The sequence below is a fragment of the Gastrolobium bilobum genome, unplaced genomic scaffold (genome assembly GCF_033153095.1).
Source record: "Gastrolobium bilobum isolate Gb01-03AN ecotype WA unplaced genomic scaffold, APGP_CSIRO_Gbil_v1 utg69025, whole genome shotgun sequence".
Taxonomy (NCBI): Eukaryota; Viridiplantae; Streptophyta; class Magnoliopsida; order Fabales; family Fabaceae; genus Gastrolobium; species Gastrolobium bilobum.
Window position 1 is genome coordinate 5182 of NW_026898602.1, and position 19221 is coordinate 24402.

A 19221-nucleotide genomic window follows, 5' to 3' on the forward strand; every position below is an offset into this window, starting at 1 on the left:
AAATCTTATCAATCGAGTTTTTTTTTTTCTTCTGAAAATCAAAAAACTATTTTTCAAGATAGATTTCAAATAGGTGCTCAATCTTTGTACCAACTTTCTCTCCTCAGGTCTTCAGAAGAGAAATATCCTTCAATAAAGAGTAAAAGTACAAGAGTAATTCACAAATAAGAGTTATATAAATAATTTAACCTTAATTTATTAACAAACGATCAAACTAGCTAGTGGGGAGGTTTGATTGGATGAAGAAAAAATATGTCAACATGAAAAAATCCACGTCAAAGTGATGTGTCAATCCCAATGCGTTCAAGATCATTTTTGGATGATTACAACAAAACAAAATTGATACATAGTGCTTTACTTGTGACAGTTAATAGTGTACTTAATCTAATTCGAGTTTTAGTGTCTTTCATATGATTAGAGAGCACTTTAGGGAGGGCTAAAGTACATCAGAAGCTGATATATATCGTACAGTAATGAACTTCAACCTCACGAACTTGAAAAAAGAAGAGCATATCTCAAAAATCAATCTGAAGAAATTGTTCGTTCTTATTGCCTCCAATCTTCACCAGCATAAACTGCTTGATCTCCAAGCTCCTCCTCAATCCGAAGTAACTGCACCAAATATCAGATCATAACTACTATGCTTTTCCTTTGTTCCACTTTACCATGCCATGACAAACAAGAATATATACACCCGACGGCAAACATTAACTTCACTCCCACATGAGACTCAGCTAGTAATGAAATCTCCACGTAAAATACTTTAACACGGACTCAGTTGTGTTTGCCAAGTGTGCATACATTGCAATATCCAATCTTTAGCTCGCATGAAAATAATTTAAACTGAAAAAGGAACAGAGACAGTGCGGCATTGCAAGTTATCCTAGAAAAATACGTTTATAAGAAGCCAGAAGAAAATATGAAAACCCCTCTCAAATCCCTTCAAGAGAAACACCTTAAGATGATGATAATAAGCAATTCCCAAAGGTCTGAATTTTGTCTACATAGTTCACAAACTACGTTGCATGGATATGGGTATGGTATTGGTGCCTGCTACGGATATGGGTACAGGATATGACGTTTTTAAAAATCTAAGTTAAGGGTACGTCAATAAAAAATTATATTAGATACAAAGATAAAATTTTATGTTAAAACACGACAAATTTGCATAAAGATTTAAAAAAAAAAAATTATAGAATGCAGCATATAATAGTTCAATGAGCAACAGAAACAAAAAGGAGCAGATGGAGGCAATCAGAAAGAGACCTGGTTGTACTTTTCTAGCCGCTCTCCTCTGCAAGGAGCTCCTGCTTTAATCTGACCAGCAGCAAGGCCAACAGATAAATCAGCTATAAAAGAGTCTATAGTTTCCCCACTTCTATGAGATGTTACCACCCCCCAATGTGCTTCCTTTGCTTGCTTCACCACTTCAATGACCTCGGTAACTGTCCCAACTTGGTTGACCTAGATTACAATGGGAAATCATCATATTTTTGTGTCTTTTCTTCAAGAAAAGGGTTAATACCCTCCCAAATTAAAAAAGAAATGAAGCTAGAACACAAATCGCAAAACTAAACTACAAGCAAGCTATGTTTAAATTTCTTTCTCCTTTATATAAACTAGCTTTGTAATTTACGATCTTATGTTTGCACAAAAAAGCGGCCTTTTCTAAAATCTCTGTATATCCAATGCCTCAACTTAATCATGAAACAGGATTGCTTCCAGTCCATGAACAATTAGATATAGCATTTATCATTAAAAAACAAAAAACCTCTTGAAGTTCAAACAAATTCAGAGATAAGATTAAATTTGTCATTAGACAAAGCAACCCCTTGAAAGTTCACTAAAATAATAGTCAGTTACCTTAAGAAGAAGAGCATTACAAGCAGACTCAGCTATTGCTCTCTCAATGCGTTTTGCATTTGACATCAAAAGATCATCCCCAACTACCTGCAGAACCATTCAAGTGAAGGGAAACTATATAAAATGAAGTTTCAATCAGTAGCCAATAGATCAACCAAACAACTAAGTGGTAACATGTGAATGACCTCTCTAATGCTCAACCGCAATATGACAAAAAGATTTTGTATTGCATCTTTTTTTGTTTCCCTTTCTCACATGACCTGCTAATGAGTCAATGTGGTATTGATACACTAACAATCAGTTATTAATTTTCATTAAAAATACGCTTTTTATAATTTTTCATTAAAAATTATTTTGTAATATCCAAAATGGTAAAGGCCTAATCCATAAGCATCAATATTTGGCTGCACAACTCAATTACAGCAGAGATTGTCACATTAACTCAAACAAAACATTAATTACTTAAGAAATAATACCTGACAAATTCCAAGACTTGAGAAATACTTGATATGTTCCCAATCTTCCTTGTCAAAAGGATCTTCTATTGATACAACTGGGTAATCTACAAATTCAGAAAGAGAGATTGAAAATAAACATGAAGTATAGCCTAAATAATTATAAAATCCACACTAGGAAAAGAGAAAGATAAACTGATTTACCAGTACATAGTTCCTTGTACAACTCTATCATATCCTCTGCCGACTTAAAATTCTGTACTGGCTTTACAGGAGATTGAAAGTCCAGATCGTATCTTTTACCTATATCAGGGAAAAAGCATATGCACAATAGCATAAACTGGTTAAAGGTGGTCTGAAAGGGAAAAGGTTCCCAAAAAGTTCTAGGGGGTTTTAACAACTTGAGGTGAGAGGTGTCTCAGAAGAAAGGTGTTAGCATTAGAAAAAGAAGAAAACAGTGAAATATTTTTACTATTATGCATTAATTTTCCATATAAATTACCCCCTCAAGCATAATATCAATGATAAAGCATAATAGTAAGTCGATAACAAACTGAAGAGATTAAAATTCATAATCATTACACATTGTGCTTCATCCTACAGCCCTTTTACACTCTGTCTAACTCCTACTCTTCCAATCCTTATTTTCTTACAAGCTTAAGATAATTAGTTAGTTTGTTAGGAAAGTTTCTAGAATATTCTTAGAAGAGGGAATAGAAGGAGAGTGAATGAGTGTGTGTAGTGAGGTAGGCATGAATTCAGTATTAGTGGAGAATTTGGGGATCTGTAGGGATCTCTTGAAGCCTAGGTTTGTTGGCTTTGAGGGTGAGTTGAGGTCTTTTGGAGTTTTATTATTGCATTAGTGTTTGTAAAAAGAGGCTATGCCTCCATTGTTTTTATAATTTCAGTGTTATCATTTTGGGTTCCATCAATTTGGTATCAAAGCACCACAATCCCGGGAGTGCTTCTGGTCCAAATTTATTTTTATTTTTCTGAGCTCAGAGAAATGCTATTAAAAGTGGTGAAGGCTTTCAATGAAGCAATCGAGAGGATGGAAACATAGAGACTTGAATATGAGAAGATGAAGTCGCAGAGCGTTAAAAAAATTGAAGAAAAGAACGAAAACGCAGCAGCAGTAGAAGAATGAAACGAAGAAGATGGAAGCACAGCAAAAGAAGAATGAGAAGAAGAAGAGAAAGATGAAGCCAAAACAGTAGATGGTAAAAAGAAAGAAAAGGAAGAAGAAGATGATGCAGCAGTAGAACTAGAAGGTGCAGAAGAAATCGCACAAGAAGTAGAAGAAAAAGAAACAAAAAAAGAAGAAATAGTACAAGAGCAACGGTAGCAAAAAACCAGTGGCGTTTATGGCTGTTTCCATGGCTGCTTTGGGTCGTGTGATGACCCTAGGCCAAATGGTTGAAGAAAGAGGAACTAATCGCATGTGGAGCGAGTTAATGGGGAGCGAAGTGGATGGAGCGGGTTTGACAGGTGGGTATAATAATAACCACCCAACCCAACTTTAATCAATAGGGCTAGTTCTGTTGCTGAATCGTGGCCCAACATGGGTAAAATAATTGCACAAAATGGGCCGGGAGGTTTCGGCCCAAGGAATGCAACCCAAGCAAGAGATGGGTCTAGAAATTTGGCTAATGGGAATTCTAAAGGGCTTTCATCTCAATGAGTAAGGTCTAGCGATAAGGGTACCTCAATGAACAATCAAAGTTCTAATGCAGGGAACGGAGGAGCGAGATTTCAGTGGCTATCGCCAGAGGAGCCGACAATAAAAGACGAAGGGATTATGCTTTCATGGTGATGCACCAATTTCGCCAATCCACATATGTCAGAACCCAAGCTTGCATGTCATGTTGATAGGAGTGAGTGAGCCAATTGCTGATGAAGAAATAGTGATAGGGGGAAGGGATGGAGTTGTCGAAGGGGAATCTCTTCAATTTAGCCTGCACAGTATGGTGGGACACACGTCTAGCAGATCGGTCAGATAGTGGGGCAAGATTCAGGGGCGACGTGTAACAACATTAATAGGCATATGTACTTCACATAGTCTAATGGTGGAGCGTATTGCTGCAAACTTGAAGCTCAGAGTGGATGAAACAAAGAATTATCCGGTGGAAGTTGAAGTTGGCTACAGGATTCAATGCAAAAGAATTTATCACGAAGTGCTTCTGTCACTACCAAGTATACCCGTTGTGCAAGACCTCTTCATCTTGGGGACATTTCATATGGCACAAGAACTGAAGCTGCCACTGGGGCCATTACACTTCAAACAATAGGACCCGGGTGGAGGTTTCTCTCACGTTACCTATCCTCTCTTCACCTTGAGGACAAGGTGAATTTTGGAAGGGAGTATTGATAGACTTAAGATGATTAGTTAGTTTGCTAGGAAAGTGTGTGTGTGTGTGTAGTGAGGTAGGCATGAATTCAGTATTGGTTTAGATGGAAATTTGGGGATATCGAGGGATCTCTTGAAGCCTAGGTTTGTTGGCTTTAAGGGTGAGTTGAGGTCTTTTGGAGTTTTATTATTGCATTAGTGTTTGTAAAAAGAGGCTATGCCTCCATTGTTTCTATAATTTCAGTGATATCATTTTGGGTCCCATCATTTTCTCTCTAATGCAAACACAAAATAAATCTAGGTTAAAAAGTGTTTACCTTGTATAAAAAAGAGGTGGTTACCATTTACCAGGTCAGACAAATATAACCACATTCAGAAACCAAGGTGTAATGACATTCCTAAATGGAATGTAAAGATACGGAGAGATGAGATATCACCACAAGTGATGCTCAATGGTATTTATAGCCTTATTTAAGAACTATTAACAAATAAGATTGTTATTTTTACAACTCTGACCAAGACTAAGTTTATTTTGCTATAACATTAAAGTAAAAGAAACTTCATTTATTTTTTGTATAAGATTCCGTAAAACAGTTAACATAGCACTGTTACAACACAGTCTCTCATTATAATAGCAATAAGCAGTATTAGAGTACGCAAGTATCACCCTGATCCATCTCAAGAATCTAATAGCACATGAGACAGAAAATTATAATTACCTATGCAAAAATTTGTAGCAGCAACATCAAGTGCTATCTTTATTTTCTCACTATAACCAGTTCTGCTAATGGCCTCCTTTACAAGATCCAGGGCTTCTCTAAAGCTGATGATACTTAAATAAAGTCAGCTAAAATGTAGAAAAAATCAAAACACCTCTAAAGTGATCATTTTAGATAGGTGAAATACAAAGCATTACAACATTGCCTATGCATGAATTTCATAAAAACTACATGATTTTATATAAAAATTATAATACTTTGAAATTAAAAACTATAGTTGCTTAAAATTTTAGATAATGTGTTTTGAATAATATAAATAATAAGCGAGTGCAAAAAAATAATACCATTTTATTAATCAAAAAGAACAGATGCATGTAGAGATTAGGTCAAACTAACAACATTCATTGTGTAGAACAAAACATTGTAATTATAACATCCAGTGGTTCGGTATGTTGACTCAAAGATAAAGCAAGTTTATCTTTGAGTCAAAACTCTAAACCCTAAACCTTAAAAGAACAGATGCATGTAGAGATTAGGCTGAATAACAACATTTATTATGTAGAACAAAACATTGTAATTATAACATGCAGCAGTTCAGTATGTTAACTCAAACATAGATTGGTTTGATCAAGAGGAAAAATACAAATGAAATTTTTGATTTTACATGTTTATCATAAATTTTTAAGGGCCAGACATATTATATATCTGACAAATTAGACAGGGAAAGAAATTACAATAACAAAATCAGTACTTAGATGATCAACCAGCTTCATTCATGTGTGTGACGGTCATTATATTAGATAATACTGAATAGAGCAGTTTTGGAGATATTTTGGTTTTTCTTTCCTTTCTTCTACAATCAACTTTTTTTTTCTTTTTTATATTATTTATTTAATGGTGAAGGATTTTCAGAAGTTGTAGAAATCCAATAAGCCTAAAACATAAAAAGCTTGCCTGGAGACATTAGGAGCAAAGCCACCATCTTCACCAACATTACAATCATGAGCACCAGACTTTTCTGTTATAACAGCCTGCCCTTTTATCATCAACAATACAAATAATTGTATCAGCTTAAAATGAAACTTGCAAGTAGCTATTAGGATCCTTTAATCCATCACTGATGAAAAATTCATATATATGAGCTGAGAAACAACAAACTAAGCTGCTGAATCAATTAAAACCAAATATCAAGGCTGTAGGAACTGTAAGCAGCAACAAAAGAAAAGACAATAGTAGTAATAGCATAGGATCTAATCATTGTAAGACAGCTAAACAACAATGCAACTAAAACTAGATATGTTTCTGACTTGGGAACATAACAATGAGTGAGATTATGAGAAAAAATCTCTAAACATAGAAAGTGAAATCAATAGGAATGTGTTAAAAAAATAAATGAAAAGAAAGCGAAATCACCTTTAAGTGATGATAGGTCTCAGAGCCCATTCGCAGTGCTTCTTCAAATCTGGTTGCTCCAGTTGGGAGAACCATGATTTCCTGATAGGAATTGTGTAAGAAAACTTTAACGTTGGAAAGAATTTAAATTTTATAAAGCAGCAGAGAGAACACGGAAATGTATTGATTAAGAGAAACTATATCTATTGATGTTATGAGGGTAAGATAAAGAACAGAATAAATCACAACAATCCAATTGCCAAATTTAAACAGAAAATAATTGAATAGATTTTGATTTAAACAAATAAAATATATGAGTGCCAAGTTATTTTACAAATAATTTAACATATAATGTAAATTGATGCACTTATAGTTGGCCCATTGTACATGGCCCAACCATTGATTCAAGAAACTCGTAGTCAACTAGAATTGTGGCCTAATAAGTATGGCCCAATTGCTGAAAGAAGAAATGATTTGAAATATAACAAATTACAATCGAATCCAAGTCTCAGTAAAGCAGCAGATGTGATTGTGATTTGTTTGGGAAGAAAAGGAAAGCAACATATTTGGCGTGATTTGAGATTAAAGACTTGGGATGTGTTTTGAATTATTTATTTGTAACTTTTTATTTATTTTTAGATGTTAATTACTATTATATTTATTTTAGGAAGTTTTATTATTTTTAGAATTTTAGATTTAGAATTTTGAATCAATTTGTAATTAGTCTATAAAAGAGTGCTTATGACTCTTATTCTAGGAGTTGAATTTTGTTATTTTGTTAATAGAAATTGAGAACCGGAGGTTTACTCTTTTGAGAAAATCCCAACTTTCTGTTTAACCACTTTTCTATGCGCTTTCGGCATCATAAATATTTCCATGTCCATTTAGAATTCTAACTTCAATGTCCATAAGATTATTTAGAGTAAAGGAATCCAACCCTAATAGAGGTAAAGACTACTGAAACACTAATGCGAGTGTCTGAGAAATTATACAACAGAAACTATACCTGAATGGCCAGATTATTCCCAGCATGCTTTCCACCACTTATAACAGTAAAGGCAGGAACAGGAAGGATTGGATTGACTTTTCCAGACAGGTCAGCAATGTGCTTATAAAGTGGAACCTGATATTTTTTTATATTTTTATTTTCATGATAACTTGACAGACCAAATATACTTATTTTCCAGATAAAAAGTTAAATGAACTTATAAAAATATTAATTCACAAAGAGACATGCCTCCTTTTCAGCAGCCCCAGCTTTACAAGCAGCAATGGACACAGCTAATATAGCATTGACTCCAAGTTCCCCCTGCAAACAAAATGAGAAACAAAACAAGATATAAAATACATTAATTCTTACAGAAATTGAGAGAACTGTCTTTCAAGATGAACTATTCAAATATGCATGTCATTATTAGTATCTGTTCACAATATTATTCAACCTTTGATAGTCCATAGTACTTTTTCCCAATCAGTAGCCATATTCATTCTAAAATGAAAAATAATCGAAGAATTGAAATAACAACATGTAGTATGGTTTTTACAAGTACAAGCAAATACTTGTATTCACAGAAGAAAGACGTTCAAATACCTTCTTCTCTGTTTTGTCCAGGTCTATCATGGCCTGATCAATCTGAGACTGAAGCGTTGGATCCATACCAATCAGTGCCTCCGATATTTTTTCATTGATATTTTTAACAGCTTTAGCAACACCATTTCCAAGATATACACCTTTGTCCCCGTCCCGTAACTCAACAGCCTCGTACCTGCAATGAATTATTAACCCATATTGTTGATGTCAATCTAATTCAAAGAAGTAAACGGCGAAGGCTTACATGCCAGAGGAGTTGCCGCTGGGAACAGAAGCACGGAACATGCCTTTGTTAGTGTATAAGTCTACTTCTACAGTTGGAATCCCTCTGCTATCGAGGATCTGCCTCGCCTTGATTCTCGTGATCACTGATTGCACTGCTTTTCTCATGTGATTGGACTGTGCTCACCACAAAAACATCAAAAAATGGTAAGAAATTTCGATAACCAAAGGGATAATTGGAAGAGGAAGGGATAGAGAGTGAGAGGGGGAAAATACGATGAAGAGAACGGGATCGGAGGTCTTGGCCCTAACGGCGGCATTGACGGCATCTTCGAGTTTTCGGGAAAGCATGTGCTTATCCAGGTATTCTTGCACTGACATTTCTACAATCTACTGCTTCTACTACTACTACTTCTTCTTCTTCTTCTTCTTCTCTCTCTGTCTAAATTCAGGGTCTCAGAGCAGGAATTTGAGACTGACGTGAATGTTACTCGTTGCTTTCTTCCACGGGGAAAACGCGATTCAGTGTTGCTTCTGTAGAAAACCGTCTCTTGATAAACGTCGTCGTATTTCATTTTATTTTATTTTATTTTTTTGTAATTTTTTTATTATTATTATTTTATTTTTTTCCAAATTTTAAGCTCAATCCCTATCATAGTATCATTTGATAAATAAATCGAGTTTGATTTTCTCGAATAAAATTAACAAATTTCATTTCATTTACTCAATAAAAAACACAATTCAATGTGGGGTTGTTATTACCCCTACAGATTACCAACAAAATAAAAAACGATTCAAAGATATTTTTTTGGCTTACCTTAAAAATAAGCAGAATTGCTATTTGAAAATTAGGATATTCCCTACTCAAACAAAATTGCCTCTAGATACCTATGATTTATTTTTAAGGGAAAAAAAAACTGATTGGATATTATACGAAATTTTTTGCTTAACAGTTACTTTAATCATGATAACCTCCAGCAGTATTGCGACTAAGAAACCTTCCCCCTAACCAAAGTTTAAGACTTCCTTAACATGTTTTTCATGTATGTAACAATTGACGGTAGTAGTTAACAACAATTAAAGAGTAATTGTTAAGCATAAATAACTTATTTAACTACTCTGATTAATTGTTCCTAAAACTGGAATGTTGCCTCCAAAGAAAAATATATTGAAATTGGTTAGGTGTAGGGAATTTGTGGGAAAGGAGATAAAGAATAGCAGATAACAGAGAATATATATATATAGTGCAATCATCCTTAATTTAATGTATTCTGCTAGAGTTCAGCACAACAAATCGCAAATATAGTAATAGATATCAGGCTATTAAACATGTATAATCAGTATGCCCCCCTTTACTGTGCTACTAAAAATGCACTAGATGAACCAGTAAAGTGACGAATTGATCCCAATAAGCCCTTTGAAGCCCCAAAATGTTTTATTCTGTATACACCAGGAGTTACATCCTGTGGGATCCTCCATTCTATGGTGGCTTTACTGTGAGTACTCAGTTTGAAAGGCCTTGACCACTTGAAGCGCAGGCAGAAATCATCATCATCATAAGCAGGAACCCAAGTATCCTTTCCTTGGAGAAATTCGACCAGGGAAAATGTACCTTCAGTCATAAGGTCATTACGAGGGCAACCAGACCAGAAAGTAATTGACACCATGTCACCTCTCTTAAAGGTGGAGTTCTTGGGTACATCAGAGTTACAATCCCCAAAATTTACACCAAGAGGAGTTGCATCCATCACAACTGGTGTTAGCATGCTTATTTGCTTATTCATAAGGTCAGGGGGTTGAGGTCCTGGTTCAACAGACTGGCCACCAATGAGAGCTTTGGCAAGCTTCTTAAACTCCTGAATGTATGCACTCAGTGTGTGGGGACCATACAGCGTGGAAGCACCCTGGCAACATGAAAATTAAAGTAATGAAATTGCATATAATGTTTATATGCAGAAACAAGTATGCACAATGATCTAAGCATAAAGAGCTACGAGAGACAGTAGTAGACATATGTACAGGAACAAATTTTCTATCATACTAGAAAAGTCTGCCAGTCCTTCTAGGCCTCCATTTATCTCTTGCAGTTATATTATTTGATAATAAAAATTAGCATCCCTAAAAATAAACTTCCACTAATGTTGCATTTGATCTTGCTATAGCTATCTAAAATAGGTTTGCTGTATGTCGTGTCACTTTCCATAAGAGTTACAACTGACCTCATATCTTTGCACCTGGTACTCTTCGTATGTAGTCACATATTGTGAATAAGTATTAGTCAGACCTGCTATAACAACATGAATGTTGTTACCGAAGCTTTTGTCACCACTTAGCACTGTCTTCACTGCATCACGAAGACGCCTCCCAGCCATAGTTGTGAATTCTGTCAGAATTTAAACAATTACAACAAGCATGAAGCATCCAAATAAATACATTGTCCATATTGGATTGTCTCACAAACACTTGAATACATGCTTAGTAATCATGAATTTCCAAGGAAAGGAACAATAACCAGATAATATAATAGCAAGGCAACATATAAAGCCATGCTTTGAATTGCACCCAGTAGTGCCAGAACCCAAATCATCAAAATAATATGATATCAATTACATCTAATGTTATTCTTGTTCTTTTAAGCTCAACCCCAATGATGTTCAACAACTAGCGAATAGCGATGTTTGATTTTTATTAATATGGATTTATATATTACCTCTCAATCCACCAAGGTCATGGATAGTTGAAACTTCACGTTTTGAAATGCAAATGATGGAAATTTCAACAATGTTATCATTATAGGAAAAAAGAGTAAGAGCCCATACCTCCAGGTACACCAAGAATAACAAACTGTCCAACTCGGAGGATCTGGATTGGAAGTACTGAAGGCTGCAAATAAACGAGAGGGAAGAAAGCTTTACATAAGTTAAAGTTATCAGAAATTATATCTGTATTGGCGGAAACGGATAGGGACAGAGATATGGAACTTCTGCCACAAAAGAATATCAAATAAATGTCTTGAAAAAAAATGTATGACACGAGAACTGGAGAATGCACGTTAGGATTTCTATCCAAAGAAAAAACCAGAAAGAACAAGACAGTGAGATGTAACCAGAGTATATAATAATCTTTCATCAGGTTGTTTGAATTCATTAAAGGACCAAAGTGGGCATGCCAAGAACAGCAATCGAGTTATGCAATGCTCTGAAAGCAAATAATCTGCCGAAAACAGTCTTTATGCCATCAACCTTCCATCCTTTTCCAATCAGCCAACATAGAGAACATAACTGAATTGAGCCTAGCAACTATAACATATGATATTCAGGATAAATGAGAAACTTACTGCCCAATCATATGGTAGCTTCATTTCACCAGTATCAAGCAAAATGGGCTTTGGGCGGTGACAGTCTACTTGTTCCTTGCCTGGAGTTTTAAGTAAGTTCCTAACCAGCTTCCAGAAAGGATTTCCCTGACACACAATTTGAGAAAACAATAAGCATTGACTATGAAAGATATATAAGTTTTCAAGTCTAGGATAATGGGTAGGCGTAAGGTGTAGAATCAGTGATTACCGTATCATCACCTTGCTTAAAATCAAAAGCTCCAGGTCCATCTGTTGTTCCAGCGGCAAATGCAAATCCCATTGCAGCAGGGCATGTCTTTGCTACCTCAGAAGCTCCTACTTTAGAAATATTCACCTCAAGCTGGGAGAAATCTATGTAGGCGTGTCGAAAATCAACCTTCCCTTTAATCTGTTCTGATGCTCCATCGAATAGCTCCACTGCTTTTCTAAATTGTCTCTCCCCTATAATACGTGTGCTTTCAAATTCATCTGGGTAACTGCCATATCAGTTATAGGAGGCAATTTAGTAATCAAAAGGGTTTAGATAAATTTGCATAAACTAAAGAAAAGTTGAGCACGCAATAAATAATTACCCAGGTCCTCGGCCATAGCATAATTCATTCTTCCCTCCACATGTGCTATGATTGAAGTCACAAGGTAGTCCAGTGTCTGTACAAAAAGCTCCGAGGACATTTGGACTAACATCACCACAATTTGATTGACAAAATGCAGATACAAATCTAGGTTTGTCAACCTGCATAAGGGCACCTCTCACACGTCTAGCAACACTCGAAGTTTTAATTGCTGGTTTACCAGGAGGAGATTGGAATGAGGCAGCAAGTTCCAGTAATTCATGGTCTGTACCAATAAATTTTAAGTGAGACTAGAAATATAAATCATTTATCAATTATTATTATTATCAGATATATGCTTAGGGATATATACGCAAGTGATGATCAGTATTAGCAAATGCTTAAGGATCAACTATTTGCTAATTCGCAAGAATCGCAACTACGAGAGAGGAACATAATAAAAGTATTAAGCAGTCAAATACCCAAAACACACACACACATGCTTGGTTACTAACATGGTGAAAGTTCCCTTTAGTTCTTCAACTAGATTAACAAAAAGGTAATATCTAAAAAGCCATATATGATATTTATTTATGACTGGTTAATCAGCAAAAGCATTTCAGAACACAGTTTCTACCCGATCAACTACAGCAGCATCAAGGATTTCAAAATGATGTAGCATCTCAAATGATGCATCCATGTGGCATAAAAACCCACAAAGTCTGAAGCTATTCAATGATAATATTTATCTTGTCTCTTAAATCAATAATGGGAAAGAAGCTAATAATTTCATCAATGGATGCATTGCGGCCAAAAGCAAAATACTTACGATTATCTTGAACACTGGGAATTATGTTTGAAATTCTTCGGGGGATGCCATCATTTTCAAATCCAACAGAACTCATTCTTATAGAGGCTTTTTGCTCAAACCAGTCTTCCATAAACCTTGCAGCAGCACCCTTATTATCCCCGCTAATTAATGAGTTTGTACGACTCATTGAAGTCCCATGAGTAGCAAACCAATTGAAGCTTCCCAAAGGACCCCAGTCATCATCAACAAACTTCAAAAGAGTCATTTCCTTATCAACATCATACTTATATTTGCTTCTCTCTGTAGCTGGATTATTGAGATAAGCACTAGGACTGCGATTTACACCAGCATTTAAGAGCTCTCCTGCAAGTTAAAAAGTGAAAACCACTGATCTAAAACCACGTAATATCACCAAAGGGAGCGAGAAAGTTGGTATAATAGCCAAACTATTTGGCTACCATCTTGTGCACTTGCTACCAATCACACTGAATTTAGAAAGCAATAAAAGAGACCCTTTCTGCACGTAAGGGACATGTATATTACTGAAAATGATAGCTCAAAAATAATGATAACCAAATTTTTATTACAGTTAACAATGTCTCTAGAAAAAAGAAGGAAACACAAACAACCTAGAAGAAAAAGTTCAAATCTGCCTCATTGAAGATTTCTAAAAATTATTTGGCATTAACTTATCAAACAAACTGTATGCTGTAGTCACTGTTGAATACTCAACACACCTTACATATTATTCAAACCTCATTTTGGATCTTATTTATGAACCTCATTACACTCATTTTCCTTGTCTTAGCTTTTTCAGGGTGTCTCGACAAGGAGGGATATTAAATTGATGCTTCATTAAAAAAAAAAAAAGTGTCTCATCAATCATGTGTAACTCAAGATCGTTGCACCATTTTTTTTATTTATCTGGTTATAATGGGGAACATGTACCAGATCAACTCATGTATAATTTCCTTATCTTTTCATATCTAAAACAAAGATTATGAAAAATAAATAAATAAATAATTTGATGCAGACATCACAGAAACAGAACCCAAAATGTAAAACTAAAACTAAGCAACTTGTTTCATATAGTTTTTCATCATTTTCTGGCATGCTTCGAGAGCATACAGAACTACCATTATTATGAATAACATTAAACTAATTGAAGTTATCCATGTGAGCTTGCATCTTTATGAAAGTGCCTAAGGGAGAAAGGACAGTGAAGCAGCTCCAAGTTTACTTACCCTTTTTGACAAATATTGATCCTGGGCGGAGACTTTCATGGGCCTGGACAATGCTTTTCTCAATACCATCAACAATAACATCAAATGACTGCCGCACAAATCCAAGAGAAGTTACAATATAGACGACATACTGGAGATAACCCCCAGGACCAGCATGAGTGTGAATTCCACTAATAGCTACATTCTTTTCTGTATATAGGTCACCATATCTGTCAAACAAAATAAAGTATGACCTCAGGCACGTAGCTTTGAGATTAAATATATTACATGAAAACATCAGCCACTACGAGCAGAAATTAAAGAAAATCTCCCTTATAGTCAATCTATCATAATTTCTGCAAGTAATTGTCATAGTAATTTTTTGAGAGCAGACTAGCCATTATTGGTACCTTGCTTTCAGCCTCTCAATTACTTTGATAGTCACAAGCTGTGAAGTCATGCAAGCATCGAGGTTCACAAACACTACCCGGTTACCATTTGGCTCAGCAACAATAAAAGCACGAGCCCGAAGCCTGAAGTGAATCCCAGATGCAATTTGTTCTGTGTTAGCATAACCCATCATGTTAACATCAGCTGCAGGACCGGTAATGTCATAGCTTCCAAGACCAATCAAGAAATCAGAATCCGAATATACAACATCACTCTTCAGTAGTATTAGGAGCAAGAAAATGGTCCAGACTCGCATAGTTGCAGATGCCCTCCAAACATTGAAACGAGAGAGGGAAGGGAACTCCATCACATCCAAGTCCAAAGCAAGAAAAAGACCAATTTTGCAATCTTAGCCGGTTCTTCTCATTTCCCTTCACAAATCATACCCATAAACCTTCCAATTATTAAAAATAAAAATAAAAAAATGAACTATTCCAATTTCGAAATCAATCATGGCCAAAATATAAAACAACTATATTACAAATATACATATTTAATTACGAAAAGGTAGAGACAAATAAGAGGGCAATTCGGTTTCTCACCACCCAGATATAAAGTTGCGATCTTTACACGAACATGAACATCACCAAGTAATCAAACCTATCTGAGGGTTACAGAGAGACTGGTCCAGAAGATAGAAGGGAAAATTGAATTGAGAGAGATAGAGAGAGAAGAGATAACAGCCACTCTCCAATGAAGTGAAAGAAAATAGGAGTGGCCTTTAGAGTGGAGGAACTGGCTAGGGAAGGCACAAATGTTGAGTAACGGGACATCCACCCTTAAATTTGAAGCTTCCGAATTTGGCATTGCATTTACGAAGCCAACAAAAAAATAAACAAGAGTTTATTTTTTTCCTTAAGCGTGAAGATTTAAAAAAAAAAAGTTAAGTGTTTGTAATTTTAAATGTTATTTTTAATGAAATTATATTATTTTGATGTATTTTTTATATTTTTTTTATAAAATTGAAAAAATGAAAAAGAGAGATCATGAAAATATATCAAAATAATATAGTTTTATTAAAAATAACATAAAATTATATCATTTAAAATGATAAACACTTTTTTCTTAAAAAAAATTATCATCTCCAACTTTAAAAAAATAACAATATTACTTGCATAGTAATAATTTTAAATTTGACATGTTGTATAATTACAAGTAGATGGAACTAAGGACATGTTTGATGTGACTTATAAGGCATAATAGTATAAGCTTATACTATACGTTATGACATTTTCAGTTGTTTGATGTGACCATAGTATAGTATAAGTTTATACAGCATAATCCCTTAATACATCAAAGTAAAGTATAACTTAATCCGGTCTAAGGGTGATGGATAAGGCCTGATAAGAGATTGATGTATTAACATCGTTCCAATGTAACATTCAAAAATTAATAGATTATTTTAATATTAATCTATTAAAATAAAAATTAATTTTTCAATATATTAATTTTTAAAACATTGAATATTTTTATTTTTATAAAAATTAATTTATATTTTGGACACACTGATCAATAAATTTTTATAAAAATTAATATCATATGATATTTTTTGAAGAATTATATAAATTCTTTATTAAAGGATATTTTTATTAAAAATATTTATTTTTATCATATATAGTATTATATAGTGCATTACCAAATACTAAATGATATTATCTTATACAATATATTATTTTATACAATACCGTGTCAAACGCTGGATAGTATTAAAATTCAATCAAGTCTTATACAATCATGTCTTATATTATGAGATCTTATAATATAAGGCCTTATCCTATACTATGTACCAAACATGACATACCCACTATTAAGTAAATGAAATTATTGATTTTGAGCACTGGCATTTTAGTAATTTAAGTAATTATAATGAACTTCACGTGGATGAAAATAGTGCTCTGAAGTTGGTGCAGGAAAAGTTAGTTGGAACATGGAATTGTGATGAATTAATTTTGACTAAAAGTCCCGTTGCCCCCCGGAGTTAGCTGTACCGTAACGGATCAACAACTTCCCAAAATGACATATAGGAAAAATAAAAATAAAGACATTTACGTGTTTGTGGTTCATACGTGTTGGATTTGGAAGCTAGAAAATTGATTTATAGACAACGTGTGTTCTTAAGATTTAGTCAAGATAACTTGGGTATTTTAGAATTAGGAGCGTAAATCACGTAAGAGGAGGTAACCTTCTTTATTTTTTTCGAAAATGTTTTCTTCAATGGAGGCAAAATTAAAAGCATGTACTTATCTATCCCATTAAGAAATCAATCGCTTAAGTGTTTGGACTTAAATTAATAATTATAACTATCAAAATAAATAATTAAAATCGAATATATTTTAAATAGTTTTTAAATGTTTTATTAATTTAACCACTCAAAAGAAATATGATTATTAATCACATGTATATTTAAAAAGTAATCTTAAATGTTTTTAAAAATTATTAAAAATTAACTTTCCCAAACATAATATAATTGTTAAAACTCACTTAACCGTAGTAATAATAATAATAATCTTGAAAGTAAGTACACGAGATAAGTTTGTTAGTTCTATCATTCATGACGAAAAAACATTTATTATAATTTTTTTAAAATATAAACCACATGTTTACTCATAAAAATTAGGCCATATCAGGTTTTGTAGTTAAATAAGTATGGCCTATTTTTTTAATATAAAGTCTGGTTTTAGGGCTAAATAGCCATTTTTTAAGTATAAGGTCTGAATACGGCCAATTACTTGATGTAGGGTTGTTTTTATGATTGACAAAACTCTTAAAATGTCTAATTTGGCTTAAGAGCCTATTAATTTATCGGGAAATAATTTTTGCAGTTGTAACAGAAATCATTTCTTTTATCACTGATACAAAAATAAAAGAGAAAAAAAAATGAAAGAGAAGAGAAAATTTTGTGTAAATAGCAGAAAAATTAATTATGTCACAACTTCAGAAATCATTCCCCTTAATTTATATATTTGGTTTATCATAATCTATTTCTAAATGGGTAGGTATATACTTCTAAATTGATCACCAGGCCAACAAATTAAGTCAAATTTTTTAAATAAATCGAATATATATATGTATTTAAATGCTATGATCAACTTATACGTAGTAAAAATAACAAATCTCATACCTAGTTTTAATCGTTCATCCACTAATATTTTATTGCTCACATAACTAACTAAGATTATAAGCATAATTTATATTAATATAAAAAATTTATGATATATATATATAGGAAAAAGTGTTTGTCATTTTAAATGACATAAAGTTATGTCATTTTAAGAGAGAGATAGATATAATAAATTATTTTTTATTAAAAATTTAAATTAAAAAAAATCACTCATTTTCTCTCCCATAATTTTCATTTTTTGTGTCTATATATCTCTTTCCTAAAATGACATAACTTATGTCATTTAAAATAACAAACATTAAACTCATATATATATATATATATATATATATATATATATATATATATATAGGGTTTGCTTTTTCTACAGTCAATGTAGATAACTTATACACATTGAGCCCAAAACAACGTCGTTTTGAGGCAAAAATTAAGGTATTTTTATAATTATAATTTATTTAAGGGTTATAATAGTTTTTTTCATTATAATTTTTTAATTTTTCAACCCTAAGAGTGAATGTAGATAACTTATCTACTCATTCATTTTAGAAATATTAAATCTATATATATAGTTAACCACTTTCTTAGTATCAATCATCAATTCTCCTTGCATATAAGAATTTATGTGAATTGGTTATCAAAAAAAGAAAATTATGTGAATTTTCATATCTAATAAAGTCTACATGTTGAATATGAAGTGAAATTATTCGTATACAGATATAAACTAATTCATCCTTTAGTTTCACCTATTAAAAATAAAGTTTTAAAAAATCTTAACTTACTTTTTATTTAAATGAGTTAGATGAAACTATCTTTTAAAAAAAAAATTAAATCATAATCCCTTAAACTTTCGTTCTCATCTATAACAAGATTGAAAAATATTTCTATAATTGTGGCAAAAATATTTTTCTGCCACAAATTATATCTTATTAGTAATATATAGTATAGCGCGTTCTTTTTCTTCTTCTTTTTTTATATTAGTGGGATCCACTTTTGCATCTGCAATATTTTTTTTTTTTTGCAACAGTTACAGAAAATTAAAACCCATTATATATATATATTTTTTTGCCACAGCCACAGTTCAAACATTAACTGATCCATTATAAGAGGTGATTTTCTGA

General features: G+C 33.2%; 2 protein-coding genes across 2 annotated transcripts; both read right to left on the minus strand.

Moving 5' to 3' along the window:
- Positions 1 to 228: 228 nt before the first annotated feature.
- On the minus strand, positions 229 to 9076 carry LOC133317593 (cytosolic enolase 3). The gene is made up of 13 exons (XM_061519451.1): positions 8866 to 9076; positions 8612 to 8766; positions 8368 to 8542; positions 8014 to 8085; positions 7783 to 7899; positions 6798 to 6878; positions 6339 to 6415; positions 5385 to 5488; positions 2523 to 2621; positions 2340 to 2425; positions 1864 to 1950; positions 1267 to 1464; positions 229 to 612 (listed from the first exon to the last, which is right to left on the minus strand). Exons 1-13 carry the CDS (start codon positions 8968 to 8970, stop codon positions 547 to 549), a joined length of 1422 nt encoding a protein of 473 aa, XP_061375435.1. The 5' UTR covers positions 8971 to 9076; the 3' UTR covers positions 229 to 546.
- Positions 9077 to 9819: 743 nt separating this feature from the next.
- LOC133317594 (neutral ceramidase 1-like) lies at positions 9820 to 15716 on the minus strand. Its single transcript, XM_061519452.1, has 10 exons — positions 15525 to 15716; positions 14943 to 15353; positions 14554 to 14762; positions 13328 to 13672; positions 12520 to 12784; positions 12156 to 12423; positions 11927 to 12052; positions 11409 to 11472; positions 10809 to 10972; positions 9820 to 10493 (listed from the first exon to the last, which is right to left on the minus strand). The coding sequence occupies exons 2-10, from the start codon at positions 15287 to 15289 to the stop codon at positions 9942 to 9944; spliced, it is 2340 nt and encodes a 779-aa protein (XP_061375436.1). The 5' UTR covers positions 15290 to 15353; positions 15525 to 15716; the 3' UTR covers positions 9820 to 9941.
- Between the last annotated feature and the right edge of the window lie 3505 nt (positions 15717 to 19221).